The sequence below is a fragment of the Trichechus manatus genome, unplaced genomic scaffold, assembly GCF_000243295.1.
Source record: "Trichechus manatus latirostris isolate Lorelei unplaced genomic scaffold, TriManLat1.0 scaffold00035, whole genome shotgun sequence".
NCBI classification, from domain to species: domain Eukaryota; kingdom Metazoa; phylum Chordata; class Mammalia; order Sirenia; family Trichechidae; genus Trichechus; species Trichechus manatus.
In genome coordinates, this window is record NW_004443971.1 from 19177681 (window position 1) to 19194263 (window position 16583).

A 16583-nucleotide genomic window follows, 5' to 3' on the forward strand; every position below is an offset into this window, starting at 1 on the left:
TGAGCAAAAGTTACAATAATGCACTTTAATGTGGGCAGTGAACTGTCAATATTTAACCACACATTTATACAGCCAGAAGGACACCTTTAAAATCTATTAAATAACCACTTTGACCACCAGAGGAGATTTAAGGGGTCCAAAAAGTGGAGAATATGTGCAAAGTTACTCTTAACAATCCACTAAAGCAAGACATATATCTTGACTTCTTTTTAATTTTTTTAGGAAATCCACAATCTCATTGGTATTTAACTACAACAGAAGCATATAGTTGAACATTCACCACTGCCCAGACCATTAAGATTTTCAGATTAAATTAAAAGGAAAAAAATGCTACTGTAAACGAGGAAATATATTCAGATCAGCATCCACGAGGCGTCTGAGTTTATCTACTTTAAGACTAATAACTTCAAATCTCTAATGCCAGAAAAATTTTTCTTCCACACATAAATCCTGTGCCAAAGTAAAACAAAGCAAAACCAAACCAAAAGAACTCTCGTTATTGGTAGTAGTCTGTTTGTTTTCAAACATTATTCATATAGAATGCCAGATACAATCTTATGGTACATCTGAAACCAATTAATAAAGCTATTCATTAAACTAAACCAATTTTTTAAACTTCTTAAAAAATTATATTTTGCTTATTTCCATTTTCCCTGGGGTAAAAAAGTAATTTAGAAAGAACGGTTTCACAATTTTCATTTTTAGCTTTTGGAGGTTAAAAGTATAGAATTTCAAATTCTATGTGGAATTTTCATGGATACACAGGAAGTTTAATTATTTTTCAAATTTTGAAAAAAGCTAAATAAAAAGTGTTGTTGGGTTTTACATCCCTAAAAGAAGGAAAAATCGTATTCCTGTGATAAATTTCCCACCCAATTAATCATTAATATTGAAAATTGCTAGAGTTAATACTTTTGTTTAATCATATTCCTCATTTGAATTGGCAATTCATGTAATAGGAATTAACCAAAACATTTTACTTTTAACTTTTTTTAAAATGTGAAGTTTGCAAAATTCCATAAGCACACATACAATTGCAGGGTTTTGAAAGTACCTGATTTTTTATTAACCTAGTAATTTAAGTGGGAATATGATTACTTGCCCATCATAATACAGCTTTTTTTTTTTTTTCCTTCGCGATTCTGGAAATAAGTAACATACAATTTTAAGAGGCACTTATTAGAATAATTCAAAAACTCCCCTTACCGACTGAAAGACCTAATTAATTAAAGAAGAAAAAAAAAATCCAAATACAGTTTGCAGACAAAGTATGTTGACTGAAACTCATTTGCCAAGTGGCTGCAGATGCTACACACCAAGCTGTTTTTTTATTTCCCAAATATCTTGTGGGTTTAAAAAAAAAATCTTGTAAATAATAAAATAATAATAATTAGAATAATAAAAAGAAGAGGAAGAATTAAAGAAAAAAATCCAATGTTAGAAAAGGTTCGTTAAGGTAGTTTGTGAGGGGCTTCCGGATTCGTGGCTGTCCATGTTAGAGGTCACGGATGTCACTACAGTGATAGTGGGATTGGTCAGGTCTGTTAAAGTGGTCGCAGTGCCGGGTGGAGTGAGAGCGCCGCTGTCTGCTGAGGGCGGGGCCGGAAGCGACGTGCCATCAGCTTTATCAACACCCCCATTCTCCTGCCGCAAAAGGTTCCTTCTGAATTTGGCTCGTGCGTTTTGGAACCAAACCTGCAAACCAATCCCAATTGATTTCTTTACCGATGTTTGTTTTTATTTTTTTTTTTTTCCTCTCTTTCTTTCTTTCTTTTTTTTTTTGGATATATTTTTCTCCTTTTAAATGTAATTGTTTATTTTTTCCTTGGGAGAAAGGGGGCTTTTTTTTTTTTTTTTTTTTGGCTTTCTAAAAGTAATTCAAGTAATACTACAGATTTATTCTCTCTCAACTACACGTATTTCCTCCCCAGCATTAACAAGTGCCACTTGGGACAACTGGTGTTTCCGTGGAGATACTATGGAAAGTCACAGAGATAAAGAGGGAAAAATACACCGTTTCCTCAATTGTCCTTTGAGAACGGGGAGAGACAGGGTCATTGAAAGTATCTCAAAGTAAGAATCACTCATGTGAAATAAACATCACTGAGACAGACTTTGAGTTGTTCATGAGTCTGACATGCAGTAAGTATTCCCTGAGTAAGAAAAGCTCTTCTGAGGCCACAGAGTACAGGCAGCCCTAAACGGGTTAGCAGAATTAAAACGCTTATTAGTTGTCCCTGAAAAGTGGGAGAGGATCGCAGGTGACCCACAGCAACCTACTTTAGTTTTGTTGGTTATTATGTTCTTATAGAGACACCGGATGAGTTTAGGGAAGCAATTGGGCAGCAGAACTAATTCTTAGTATTCAGTTTTTAAATGTGGTTCGTTACCATGGGAAAATACTTGCTCCAGTGGGTTGCTGACACACTAACCATACTTTTGGCGTTTCAGGAGTTGAAAAAAGGGGTCAGCCTGAATTTGGAAGGTCACAACATGTGAGTGAGACCACCAAGAGTTGGCTGAAGTAAGACAGCAACATCAGGTCCCTCGCCCCACAAGTCTATGCACTGAGCCTAATGTGAATGTAAATTTTGAGAGCCACCACTTGTACAAGTAACATCACCCTTATTTGCAGAGCCGTGAGGCAAGCAAGCTATGCTGGCTTTGGTGGATCTATCTCCACATCTGTAGGGAGAGTGAGCTGCATTTCAAAAGACTCTGGGTCTCTTTTTGGGCACCCTCTGGTAAGCCCCCACAAAATCTCAGTATACCTTCTAGGGACCTAAGATAAACTAATGAGAAGCAGTACCGGAAATATCCGTATCACTCTAAACAGGGAAGAGAACTATTTTTACTGGCAAGGGGAAGGGAGATGTATGCACAGCCAATGATGGAGGCTTCTTACCTGCAAAACTCTTTTGGTCAGGCCTGTTTTCTGGGCAAGCTGCTTGAGGTCCTTGGCATCCGGGTTGTGGTTGATGGCAAAGTAGGATTTCATGGTCCGGAGCTGGTGGTGCTTGAAGGAGGTCCGCATGCGCTTAGTCTTCTGAGAGGGTGGGTAAGGCTGCTGGTCCCGGTCCAAGTGGTCTGCTTCGTTCTCGTTACAACCTATTGCAGTCACAGTGAACAAACAGCTGCTGAAGGGAAACTCCTTCATTAGCTGAAATGGTTGCTGGCTGTATGATAATGCTAGGATAATACAGCAACAGTGAAAAAGCCTGTCGATTCAATTATGCGCAGTATCTCGACAAAAAGAAAGAGGTTAATTGCCAAAGTCAGCCAAACTAGCCTATTTGTGTGGACAAAACCATAATTCACATAATAGAAAAATAATAGATAAGTCATCTCTTTTGCTTAATGGTTGCTAGAAAAGCTTGTGAAGATAAATAAGCCCTAAGTAATACAATGGGGAAGGAGCCCTGGTGGTGCAATGGTTAAGTGCTCAGCTGCTAACCTGAAAGGTAGGCAAACCACCAGCCACTTAGCTGAGAAAAGACCTGGCAATCTGCTCCTATAAAAATTTCAGGAAGTTCTACCCTGATCTATAGGGTGGCTAAGAGTCAGAATCAACTCCATGACACACAAGTAGAGTGGGAAGGAGTCCCTGGATGACAGAGACAAGTTAAGCACTAGACTACTAACTAAAAAATGGACAGTTCAAACCCCCCATCTAGAGGCACCTTGGAGGCCTGGTGATCTGCTTCCAAAAAGTGAAAACCCTCTGGAGCACGGTTCTATTCTGACGCACCTAGGGTTGCCATGAGTTGGAATCAACTCAGTTGGCAACTAACAACAGTAAAGTGGGAGTGAAACAAACCCAAGAGTGAAAAGAAAACCTTTCCTAATAAATGCATTTAGTATTGGCACCCCACCCCAGCACCCCATCCCAACCCCATATACACAGTTTTTAGAGATTCCTCGTTTTGTCTATACCTGCAGAATGAGACATACTGCTTGAAGGCATTGCTTTTTGTCACGAGGGATGTGGCACCAAGTATTTCTGAACTCTCAAATCTGCAAGTTTCTGAAAGCCTACCAACTAGGAAGAATCAAAGTCAGTTCTAATTTTAGTCTTTACTAAATTCCTAGAGAATTCTTAATGAGGACAGTTAAAAAGTGGCTGGGGAATGGGGGGAGATTCCATCTATTTTCTCCCCCCATCATATTTAGAAAAAGAAGTTTGCAATAGCAAACTTATTTCTAATTTCTAGCAAAGAAATACAAGTTTGCAGATTTCTTATGTAATATATAAGAATATTATTTTTGAGGGCTTTTAGCCATAACTGGTTAACATAGGGCTATACCAGGAAGAAAATATCTTTCCCTAGGAGTTATTTTTATAAATATTTCTGAAAGAGAATGAGCTCCGACTTCTCTTCACTCCGTTCATGCCTGAAGCACTCCCCCAGCCACTGAGGGTGCTTATTTCTAGGCTCAGATCTTGGCCCCTTTTGCTCCAGATGTCAGGCGAGATGAGCTGTGCCCCTGGCTGAGGGCTGAGGGCCCTAGCAGAGAGGAGCAGCGTTTTCTCTCCCCTTGCAAAGCCCTCCTCAGCACTGGGGGATAACAACCCAGCCTTTGAACTCAGCCTGAAAGTCATTATCCCCAGGATGTAAAGCTGCACTTTTAAAAGGTCATTTCCACTAACCTACTGGCTCTGCATAGTAAATATGATTTGCAAAATGAAAACATTTTGCTAAATATTTACTGATTCAGTCAACTTCACAACTTAAAGGGCATGGCAATTTTCTTTTCTTTAAATCCTTATTTCAGATATTTATCTGATGTTTATTTAGATTTGCTCATCCTGCATTTTGCTGCATTATAACAGGATACCTACAACCAAACTTGTCTTGTCACCCAGGTGGAAAACAAATCTGAATCTTAAAGAAAGTATGGCATCTGTTAATATTAGTTCTTTAATTCTGCTTACTAAAATGTTATCTGCTTGCTTCACTCTGCTTAGAATTACTTTTTAAAAATGTTTTCTGTAAGTCAATATATAGAGAGAAGTTTTGCAGTTGCATTACAAAACCCATTTAACAAGAAATTCTCCCAAATATAGCATTAGTAGGCATGAATTAATGTCTCCTTGGTTTACATTTCCATAAGATATATAAGTAGGAGAGCATACTTGGCAAAAGGGCAAGTGAATTCATTGGGGGAAAGGACTATATCATATCTACTTTTCAATCCCCAGAGCCCACCAAAGCCAGAAGCTTAACAGTCACTCAGTCAAGATTTTTGAACGCTTTGTTCATTGATAAAATTACCAGTGAATATTAATGTAAAATCAAATCAACACGAAATAGAATCCAAGTTATATACACATTCGAATGTTGAACATAGACTTCTTAAGCTCCACGAGAAAGGGTAACATAGACCCAAAGATAACAAAGAGAATATATTTTACATTTTATCTTATTTCAGCCCAATGGGAATATGTCAAGTTCAAATATTCTACAGAATTGCACTTTCCTATCCTCAGATGGACGAAACAGCATCTTAGGACCTACCATAAAACTACACTTATCGCCAGTAAACTACGCCATTTTTCACAGCCAGATTATTAATGCACCCACAACAAAATGGTCAAAGAGGCACACCTGAGTCATTGGATGCTTCTTCAAATAAGATTTCATTCCTATCATCTGTGAGTATCCTGAACAACACATTAAATTGAATATTACACTTGAGATAGAAGACTTAAGTTGGTGTTTAAATAACACCCTGAACTATTTTCCCCCAAGATAATATTTCTGAGAAATGAATATGATTCCTAACCTAACTGTATAATCATTAAGTTTTTTTTTAAATAAAGTTCAAGTTTTGATAAAATCGCTTTCCTGAATATACATTCTATATCTTATTGCTGATTAAAAACTCAGCAGAACATATTAGTGCATTAAACAAAATTATGGGGCTTGTGTGTACACAGAATACAATTCAATGTATAAAGAGATAGGTGAACTTATCTCCTGATTAAACAGATATTATGGTATATGATTTTCCTGAGACTATTTTATCACCTATATTATGCAACTTAATAGAGCAATCTATTTCTTCTACACCGTAACTAGTACATTATCCTAAATTACTTAGGTTTAACTACAAGTCCGTTATGTAAACTTGCAAGGGATTGTGTTTCCCCAGGGTCTACTTCTGTAACTATGGGTTTCTTTTTGCTGAATTATGAGACGAAATGGTAAGTCTCTTAAAACTGTCTTCAAACATCCACCTGTAAATACATCCAGCCTTATAACATTAATGAGAAGACCTAAATACTCTATTTACCAATCACTTATGAAATAGTCACCTATCCTAAAGTGGTTCTGAAGGTGTGTGACCTCCTGTGAGCTAACTAATCCCTGGGAGACCACTAGGGGTCAGTGCCAGGCTGACTGATTCAACAGCTACCAGGACCTTTAAAAGTTTGGATGGATAGAAAGAACCTAAGGAAGGGAGATTTTAAGAAGTGGTAAAACTTTAGTCTCTGAATTAATGCTAGATTACCCAAGTAACAGCTGCTTATCCTAGAACTAAATTTTCTTCCCACCCCTGGAGGGCTTTATTTCAATTTAGGATTCCAGATAAACTTTCCATGTCTCTTTCTAAAGTACCTGCCGGATTAAAGGCACAAAGAGGTAAAAACTACTTTAGGAATATTCCCATTAAAAGGCGTCAACTGATCTTTGCCAAGTTTCACATTTTCCCTAACAATCTTTGAATCATAAACATGTTTTATGTACGTTTTTGAAAATATATCAATGTGTACATTGTATTAGTTTTATTAGTATCAACGTTACCCTTTATGAGACTAGTTTACATTTAAGCAGAAATGGCGATGTAAGATCCCAGGAAGGCTAAAATAACGAGCTAGCGCTACGAGTCCATTTTATTTTCTACATTTTAACATGTTTTCAATTCGCTGAAAGTTTTCTTTTGCTAGTCTTGCAACAAACCAGCAATGAGGTTTGTAAACACTTTTTTTAAATGGTGGGTTGATTTCTGGTAAGGCATCTTTAAACTAATTGCTCTAGATTATCTTCATCTGGCCTTAAAGAACTGTACACTATCTACTAGTATCTCTGGAGAGCGTTCACAAAGGATGGCGTGGATGTTAATTAAGAGGCATCCCATGTGTGGTGGCGTGATGCACAAACTCATTCCACTTAGGAGGGACCTCAGCAAATCTTCCCTCCTTCATGAACAAGACAGCATCAACTTTCCCAGTAACCTTGTGGCAGCACTAATTTGCCAACTAAAGACCGAAATAGCTCGGGAAAAGATTCTCATTATTTTTAAGATGTAAGTGTGTAATCTCTAGTTCTCTTTAGAGATGTAGGAGAAGCTGAATTCTGCTGTCTTTAAAATTTCCCATATCTTTCTAATATAAAATAAGATCCAAGGAGAAATCAAATTCAGCTAATTAGATGAAACGAAAAGGCAAAATGCCAGGCTTGCCACTGTTTGGCTAAAAATCTCCAACCATTCTGGACTTTCCCTCTCTCCAGAGAGCTTGCTGGTTGTGCGTGAGTCCTCGGTCTCTCTGTTTTCCCTTGCTCTCTCGTTGCCTCTCTCTCGTTGTCTCTCTCTCTGTCTCTCTCTCTCTCACTAGAGCCCTGACGAGTGTCTAAAGATTCCGATGTCATCTTCTATTAATAAAGAACAATTAGTGCCCTGCCTGTCCGCTGTGGAAACCACGCATCAAAGGAGATGAAGTAAGCGCACTGGGCAAAGTGGCCCCGAACCATAGCCCCCGACGGAGCTTAGCGGGGACCAGGGCAAGGGCGCAGCCCGCCGCTGAAGGTTGGCAAAACCCTGGGCTGCGCCCGCTGTCCTCAGGCAAACTGATCCTGGCGGGGTCTGTAGCGAACTGGCCGGCTGTTTTCCGTCATCTACTGACCCTCTAGGGACAACTGCAGCCTCTCTGGGCTTGCAGGGCCCCTACTCTCTCTGAGATGCCGCCTGCTGCGCCTGCACTGCACTGTGAATCTGCTCTTCAGCTAGATCCCGAGGGAGCAGAGGAGAGGGCTGGGGAGCAACCACTGACCCTGCGTGGCTTCCTTTGAAACTCTCATCTCAGAGCAGGACTCATAGTTCCCATTGGTTCACACTGGCTGTGTGACCTTGGACAGGTCACTTATCTGGCAGGGCACCTTGCGTTTACTATTGAGCACCAACTGAATGTCAGGTACTATACCAGGCTCCAGGGGCTGGAAGAGAAAAACGGGCAAGACCTCTGCTCTAGGATGCACTTCTTTTGTTTGGCCAGGCTCCTGGGGTACTCAGGGTGCCACAACAACGTCCCCAAAGTCCCTTCCTTGCACAGCCCGATGGTCTTTCTTCACCTGAGTCCCCTGCTTGCTGGGGTTCCCAGCCAGAGCAAGGCCAGGGCAGAGGGAGCCAGGGCGGGTAGGCCCGTCCTTTCCCAAAAGTTAACCAGAACTTTCTAGAACCTCTTCCCAGTGGCTGGGACTTGCAAGAAGACCCTGGGTCCTGCTCAGAGGTAGGTTATGTTAGCAGAGCCCGTTACATTTGTCACTTTTACCAACCTTTAGAACAAGAATTACCAGCCTAGCGAGGAGGGGGTCAGGCTTCCTGCAATTGATGCTTGAGTAAGAGAGATTGTCCATGGTGGGTGCATCCCCCAATGCGAGCAAGAAAGTGTGTTCTCTGGCCTGCTGCCTACCTTTTGTTTTTAATTAAGAGGGAATACCGGCGGAGGACAGAAGAGCTGCCTGAGCCACCACTAAGCCTCCTCAATGGGCCTGACCTGGAGGTTCTCCCAGTCTGCCTGGGGGTCTGGATGTCTGGAGGGTCTATCACACAGAGAAGAGCTGGTTAGATGAGGACGCTGACCTGCTCCGGAAGGCGCAGACCAGTTCAACTGCAGAGAATTATTTCCACCCCTACAGCAGCTTGTGGCCAAGACCAGGGAATCAGTTTTTCAACACTCCTGCCAACTATGTTCCCGATTAACTCTGGGCTGGTCACCACAGCCTCTACTCCCTCTAGACAGACTGGGGTTGGGCTCTGAAGATTTTTTTTCCCCCAGTATTTAGGAAAACCTCCTCCAGGATCTATAATTCGGCGTCCACAAAGAAATTGCCCTGGGGCTGTTTTGCTCCAAGTGGGAGCCAGAAACTAATGGGCTCATTAACTAATGGGAACCAAGGACTTGGCTCTGCCTGTTTGGGGGAAGTCACTGCAGCCCCATGGTTATGGATGTGTAGTTATTTTTGTTTGCTTGTTCGGTTTTGGTTTGGGGGTTTGTTTTGTTGCTGTTGTTTGTTTTGTTTTGCCACAACCTAAATAAAGATTTCTCTCTCTCCCCCTCCCTCCTTCCCTTCCTTCTGTGGGAGTGCAGAGAGAAAAGGAGAATGTTGGGCAAAGCACCCTCTTGCAGCCAGATCTTGGATGGAGACATAACTCTGTGGGATCCTCCTCAGAGCAGCTGGAGGCCCGGGCTGCTCGGGGTTGAGGGGTACGGGACCCACCTGAGTTGTAATTGACGATGTCCACTCCCAGCGCTGGGCTCTTCCGCTTCCGGGGCCGCCCCTTCTGCACGGTGCCTGTGCCGTTGAAGTAAGGCAAGGCCAAGCCGCCGCTCTTGGCCGCCAGCTCCGTGTAGCTCAGCTGCGGGGGATACTCCCCTTGGAAGAGGGTCTCGAAGTGGGCGCGGCAGTACACCAGGCTGTCCTTCATGCCGAAATGGTCGCCCGTGGTCAGAGTCTTGTTGCAGGTGGAGCAGGTGAAGCAGCTCAGGTGGTACACAGAGTCGCGGGCGCGCATGACCATCTCGGAGGCGGAGATGCCAAGGTGGCAGCGGGCACATCTCTGCACAGAGAACCTTCTGGAAGGAAACAGCCGAGTCAGGGCGCTGATTAAGGCCAGGCTGGGCCGTCTCCCACTCATGGCCCCTGGGGTTTGGTCCGCAGCGTACGGAGACTGAGACCAGGGCGGTCTCCAAGAGGACAGTAGACCGGCACACTTAGACATTAATTTTATTTGCTTATTAGCCTGTTCTGGTGAACCAGGACAAAAACCCTTTGCATTAAAATCAGAAGAATCGGGTAACTGAGCTTCAGTTTCCTTCTTTGTAAAGTGGAGATTTAAAAAAAAAAAACTGCACTAGCTAACTCACAGCGCTGTAGAAAGAATCGATATGAAATTGCTATGCCAAGTAACAGTGCTTCATAGATGATAAAACATTCTATGAATGCAGGATAGTATTCTTATTCCTGGATGTGTGAGTGTGCCTGAAAGCATTCAGACAGACACAGCCCAGAAAAGGGCAATTTTGTAGAAGATAGATTATTCTTTTCTAACCTCCTCTCTCGCTTGGGCTGAGAGAGGAGCTAGGTCACCTGCACGTAATTCTGTCTTTCCCAGGACACACGAATAGGAAGGATCAATAAGCATGCCCGCCGCTGGGTTTTTTCTCCAGTCTGGTGGACATGGTTCTAGCTAACGGTAAAGGGACCTCAGAACTAAGTGGCTCTGTTTGGGCAACGGTGTTTATTCCCGATTGTGGTCACTTACAAAGTCTACCACCACCCGCGCGAAAACGTGACACTCGGGGGCAAAGTCCGAGGCTCGGACTTTGTCCAGTTCGTAGGAAGCGGAAATAAACCGCTCAAGTGTCTCAGAGACACGTCCATTTACTCCAACGCCGATTTCCCCAGGTTCCCCCAAGCGAACTACGAAGTGCCTGCGCGCGTGGCATTCACCGAGAACGCTCTAGATCTTAGATGGCCCTCCCACTCAGCCTCAGCGCCCGTCCAGAGTGTTGCAGCTTGAAGGTGGATGCAGAGGCCGCGATAGACTTTCCTGGGTTCGAGGCCGATGACTGCACCCCAAAGGCACAAAACACGAGGCAGGGGAATCCCAGGCTCGGACGGGTGGCCCCGCCAGGTGTGCCAGGGTGAGAGCTGTAGGGGCGGGAGTACCTGTAGTAATCCTCCTTGCAGTAAATGCTGCCGTCCTTGGCGAAGCAGGTGAGCTCGGACTCGAGGGCCAGCTTACATTCACAGCACTTCAGGCACCTCAGGTGCCACTGCTTGTCCACCGCCAGCAAGTAGTACCTGTCTGAGATCTTGCCCCCGCAGCCGGCGCACAGAGCGGGCTTCTCTGGGCTCAGCGGGGGCATGCCCTGCAAGGCAATCACACAGCAACGCTGCCGAGAGTGCGCGGCGCCGCACAACGCGGCCTTCCGCGGGCAGCGCCAGCCCATGAAACCCGCGCACAGGCAAACGTCGGGGGAATCTTTGACGTTTGTGGCTTGCTACCTTTCTGCTGTGTCTGTCTGAACCTGCTTTCGCGTCCACCCCAACGGTTAACCTAAAGCTGTCCCGGCCATCCCCAACCTCGCTTAAATGGACTGGGAGCGTATTAACTGTACTTTGGTAGGGGGTCTGGAACTCGAATTATCACAACCTAAAACTTGTGGCTTTCAACGCACGCAGAAGGAAACAACGGGACTTGTTATTGGGGAAGGAAAAGGAAATTTGAACGAGCAAAGATTGTTTTTAAATCCAAACAATATTACAATTCTATTTCTTTAAGTTCTTGTAGACAGCGTTGAAATTAAAGGATTACTGTACCTGTGCTCATAATTTAGTCGACAATGTTTTGATTGGGATGTATTTCGCAGACCCTGGTGTTCCCTAATTTTCAGAGATACTGGTTCTTTTCTCAGAAATGCTGTGCAGCGACTATTCCCAAAAGGGATTCGTTGTCCGGGCCCCTCTGCACAGTCCCTCTTGCCGTGGCATTAAGATACCAACGAGATTTTTGTCCTGAATATCTGTTTTGTGCCGAAGTCAAGCTTCCCGCCTGGGTCCCCACAGGCACGGCCGAGGATGGGAAAACCTCACCGTGGCCGAGCCCAGCCAGGAAATACGGGCTTCGGTTGTTGCTTTTTGTTTTTAAACAGGATAACCACAAAAGAGAAAATGAAGTTAACCGGTGGAGATTTCCCTCAAGACGAGCAGCCATGGGTTGGACCTCCCCTGGAAACTCTCGCGGGCCTGGAAAAGTGAAGGCAAGTTTTGCCCTTTACTCGGACCAGGGCCCAGCACTCAATTAGCATTGCGAATGTAGACACATCCACCCGCAATTTGGCGGGACCACAAAACACCCCTGGCCGGGCTACAGCAGGAGCCCCGGTTCGTTTGACCTACAATTCCCGGTGTGATGCCAAAAAGATCTCCACTGCTCTGTTGGGCTGGAATCATTTCCGGAGACTTTTGTAGTTTTTCCCTTCCAGCTCGGAACTGGCAAGAGAAGCACTTAGATTGCTAATTGGTTTTCTTCATTAAGCGGACATGGCTTTTTATTATTATGAACAGTAGTAACAGTAGTTGATTACACAGTTAAAGGCTTAGAAAAAGTTCTCGCACTTGGGCTGGGTACTCGCTCCTCCGGATTATTTTTTATTTGATTTCCCCCTACAAACACACCCGCCGGAGCCGAGAGCTGAATGCACTCCCCTCTCGCTAGAGGGGCCGAGACGAGTTGCCAGAGACCCCAAGAATCTCTGGGTTTAAGGGAGCTGAGCACCAACTATAAGAAAAATTGAAGGTGGCTCAGTTGCCCCCGCGTCCACCCAGAAAGTCCGGTCGTCAGATCCAGAGACTAGGGCCCCCGGAGCCTGGGCCGCGCCGGCCGTCCATTGCCCGCGCCCAGCTATCTCCCAGAGTGACCGCTCCTCGCTGGGAAGGCGCTCGGGAGCCGAGGCGAACGCGGGAGACCGAAGTTGGGAGTCTACAGAGGAAGACGCCCCAGTCCTCCTACTCCGGCTCGCCCTGTTCGCTCGGGAACGACTGCGGCAGAAGACAGCGAGCTCTTGACATTTCAAGTCAGGAAGGGGGCCGTTTCTTAGCTCCGCAGCCCTGGGAGGACTGGAGAAAACCCACCCGCCAGCCTGGAGTGGGCGTCCTTACGACCCGCCATCCCCAGCCCCTGCCGGCGAGGAACCCGAGGCTCGTCTTAACCAAGAGCGCCTGGGCGCCCGGCTGCCGCCACCGCGGGCCACTTCCTTACCGCATCGCGGCCGTTGAGCTGGGCGCCTTTGGCCAGGCGGGCCTCGGTCTTGGATCTGCGCTCCATCTCTTCCATAATGCCTTGGATGTGGCCTCCGGAGATCCCGTGGAAGAGCATGGCTGGGGGGCGGAAAGGACAAGACTTGTCTTCTGCTCGGCACCCTACTATTTCCATATACACTCGCCCCGGGCTCTCAGCTCCTCCGACTGAAGGAGCAGAAGGGGACTGCAGAGGGCTGCGCGGTGGAGGAGCGCGGAGACTCTCGGGGACAGAGGGCAAGAGGGAGAGAGGAGAGAGAGAAGAAGAAAGAGGCAGAGTGGAAATTGGGCGGCTCGCAAACTAAAAACAAAACAAAACAAAAAAAGCCCCAGCGGCTCCCAGAAGAAGATGTGCAGAAAACAAACAAACCCGGGCGGAGGGGAGAGGAGGCGGAGAAGGCGAATCTTACTGCTCCGAGAGATCGGGTTACTAATGGGAAACAACTGCAGCGGGGGGAGAAAAAATCTGGTGAAGAAAGAAAATAGTTTTGAACGCAAAGAAAGAAAAAGAAGTGGCTATTTGCAGCGGTCCCTGGCTGCTTGCAAGTTCCCAGTGCCTGTAGGTTGGGTTGGGGACTGCTCCTGCCGGAGCTGTGTCCAATTTGTTAAGAGACTAAAGCCAGCCCATTTTTGATAATTTAGTAGGAGGAGTTCTCTCCCCGGAGCTGCCACGGATTTTTATTCAGACAACAAAGACCTGTCATACTCCTCTCAACCCCCTGGTGATGGGCAAGCGGGGACAAACATTACAAAGGGGGGGGGGTGAGGAGACTGGGGAGGGGAGAGGAGGGGGTCTTTACCTCCCCTCAGCACACACACACACACACACACACACACACAGAGAGCCTTCCAAGAGTTCCCAGTGGTCACGTTTTAAAGGGGAAAAGGAGCCCGTATTGTCCCCGCCCCGGCGCAGGAGGCAGAGAGCCGGCCTCCGTGGTCCGAGTTCAAGACCAGACCGGGGGCAGGGCACACAGAATGTTAGCTCCAACTTTGAGTTCACTCTTCCTCGACTTTCTGGTCCCCAGTCGACCCAGTCTGACACCCCCAAATAAGTAAATATTGAGGAAAAATTCAAGCACATCACTGAAGTCGAGATAATGCTCGTTCCTCTCCTCCACATCCCGTTCTGCTCAACTCACTTGAAAGCAGCCGTCTGCCAGTTCGTTTCTTCGCCTCACCTCCCAGAGGGCCCGAGACCCTATCTGGCGCTGGACCAGCCCCCAAAGTGAAAAGTGCTCTTGGAGAGCCAGTGTTTCTCGAGGTTACTTTTGGAGGAAAAAATTTCTTTGACAAAGTCGAGTTTAGGGGACGAGTTGTGGACTTGCAGGCGCGGAGTGTATAACCACACGGTGGTCATAGGCTGATTTGTTCTCTTACCCAATTCAGATTTGGAGGTGATTCTAGGGTCCAGCTTGAAACTTGTCAAGGTGGGCAGCGGCTCCGGGAGTCCCCTGAGCTCGGCCCCCGCCTCCGCGCCACTTGGCGCGCGCGGCATGGCGTGCGGGTCCCACTGCCCTGGCAGGGGCGCCCCGCACACTTCGGTGGGTATGAAAGGGGCTCCTCGCTCTGGAGGAGGGGAAGGTGAGAGCCGACCTGCAGAAAGGCAGACCTGCGCCTCACAAGAGGCGGAATTGTTCTGTCGCCCTCTGTTCCGGTTAGCGGCGGCTCCTCCCCGGCCCCATTAAAAAGTGTCCACAATATTCTGATATTGTCGATTCATTCAAACGGCCAGAGGCCTCCTAGGGGCCCCGAGGCGGGGAGCGGCGGCAGGAACCAACCCGCTTTAACCTGGGAGAGGAGGAGAGAGGAGCAGAGAGGAGGAAGCCCGGGGCCGCGCTCCGCTCCTTTCTGCCCTTCGGCCTGCCTCTGTTTCCCACCGCTCCCCGCCGGCTAGCCCGGGTCCGGACGCAGCCTGGAGACCTCCCGGAAGACCGCCGCCCTCCGCCCGCCCGCCCGCGGGAGCCCGACAGGGAACGGGGGCCAAATCCAGAAGGCTGAAGGGAGGGAAGAAGCAGGGAAGGGAGGGACGGAAGAAGGAAAGAAGGAGGGAGGGAGGAGGGGGGGAAGGAAGGGAGAGAATGGGAATGGGAGTGAGGAAGTGAGGACGGGGGGATGGGTGTGGAGGTAGGAAGGGAGGAAGGAGGAATGGAAGGAGGGAGGAAGCCATCCCTGGTGCAGCAGCCTGACTTCCTGTCCCAAAGCAGCAGTCTCTGAGACTGCTGGAGTCGCCTTTTCCAGGAAACCCAACACTCCAGTGCTTCCCCCTAGTTTTTTTTTTTTTTCCTCGGGATCGAAAATAATGTTATTTGCAGACTGGACGCTGTTAGGTCCTCTGGGTGCCAGAATACAGATCATAAAACACAATTTCACACAAAAATGAAGCCAATCAAGTGAACTAAGCTGGAGCCCTCTCCCCCCGCACCCCTCTTGGCAGCCCTATGGACAGCAGGGTTGCTATTTACTGTAAGTAATGTAATTAGCCCTTTTGGATGGAAATCAATGAGCTTTTCAAACCCGTGCACAGGGCGTACACACCGAAGGGCCCCCGAGGAGGGGCTGGGGGCAAGCGGCCCTTTCAGAGACAGCAGGTCCTCTCACAAAGGGGCAGATTGCCTTCACACAAGTTAGCAGCTAAGCGGACTCAGAGCTGAGGAGAAGGAGGAGGAGAATGTGGAGGGGACTCCAAGAAGAACATTATTCAATTAACCCAAAGGAGCTCCAAAGAAAAGGTAGGGGACCTCCAAAGAAAAGGTAGGGGACCTCCAAATCGTTTAGTTTCTGTGTTGAACCCTCTTTCTCAAATGGAGGTGTTTGGAATTGGGTTCTGCTGTTGCTGGATTTTTGTCCGGTTCAGCAAAAACAACAAAGAATCCTGGAGCACACTCCCTCCTTGCAAAAAACTTTGGGGACTGTTCATGAAGAAAAAGTTTAACACACAACTCCGTGAAGAAGCCAGAACTTTGTCAGGTGTCTCCAGGGTAGCCAAGCACAGATGTCCTGTAAACCCTGGAATCACTCATTCATTCATCTATTCAACACATATCTGTTAATCGTCTTTCAGATATAGCCCCTTCTGCAATCAGCAGCCAGATCGAATCCTGCTACTCCTGCTCTTTCTTATAAAACACAGGTTGTAAGTTCCTGTGCCAGTGGGATCTGCTACTTCCCATAAAGAAGCGAACGGCTGGGATTCTTCATTCCCAGCGACTGCAGGAAGTCTGCAGAAAACTGAAGGGGGGGTGCTGCTGGTGTTTGGGAGGTCCTAGTTAGTCCTGTGGAAATCGCTCACCATCGGTCTAGCCCTGCCTCCTCTCCAAGTTCATAAAGGGGGGGGGAGCAGCTGCCCCAAGAGATCTGGGGTATCCAAATCTTTTCCTCTAGAAGCTCTGAGAAAATGCCTATGAAGGGACCCCTCGCTACCACTCACTCTCAAAAGATGATAAGCACTTTAAATTGGAGAGGGTTTTTGTGACTGTCTTCTTTCACCTCTCCTGG

At 46.7% G+C, this 16583-nt stretch overlaps 1 protein-coding gene across 3 annotated transcripts in view; it reads right to left on the bottom strand.

Moving 5' to 3' along the window:
- Nucleotides 1–614: 614 nt before the first annotated feature.
- LHX9 (LIM homeobox 9) overlaps nucleotides 615–16583 on the bottom strand; it is an 18026-nt gene continuing 2057 nt past the window's right edge. Inside the window, exons 1-6 of one of the 3 annotated variants that reach the window (XM_004375325.2) lie at nucleotides 13048–13164; nucleotides 10953–11155; nucleotides 9501–9856; nucleotides 7029–7034; nucleotides 2906–3108; nucleotides 1153–1695 (exon numbers count right to left, since the gene is read on the bottom strand). In XM_004375325.2, the coding sequence (XP_004375382.1) occupies nucleotides 1438–1695; nucleotides 2906–3108; nucleotides 7029–7034; nucleotides 9501–9856; nucleotides 10953–11155; nucleotides 13048–13164 (1143 nt within the window). In that variant the 3' untranslated portion in view covers nucleotides 1153–1437. Of the gene's footprint in view, nucleotides 1696–2905; nucleotides 3109–7028; nucleotides 7035–9500; nucleotides 9857–10952; nucleotides 11156–13047; nucleotides 13679–16583 lie in introns of those variants that run through there. The other 2 variants (XM_004375324.3, XM_004375323.2) reach the window with 2 other exon arrangements.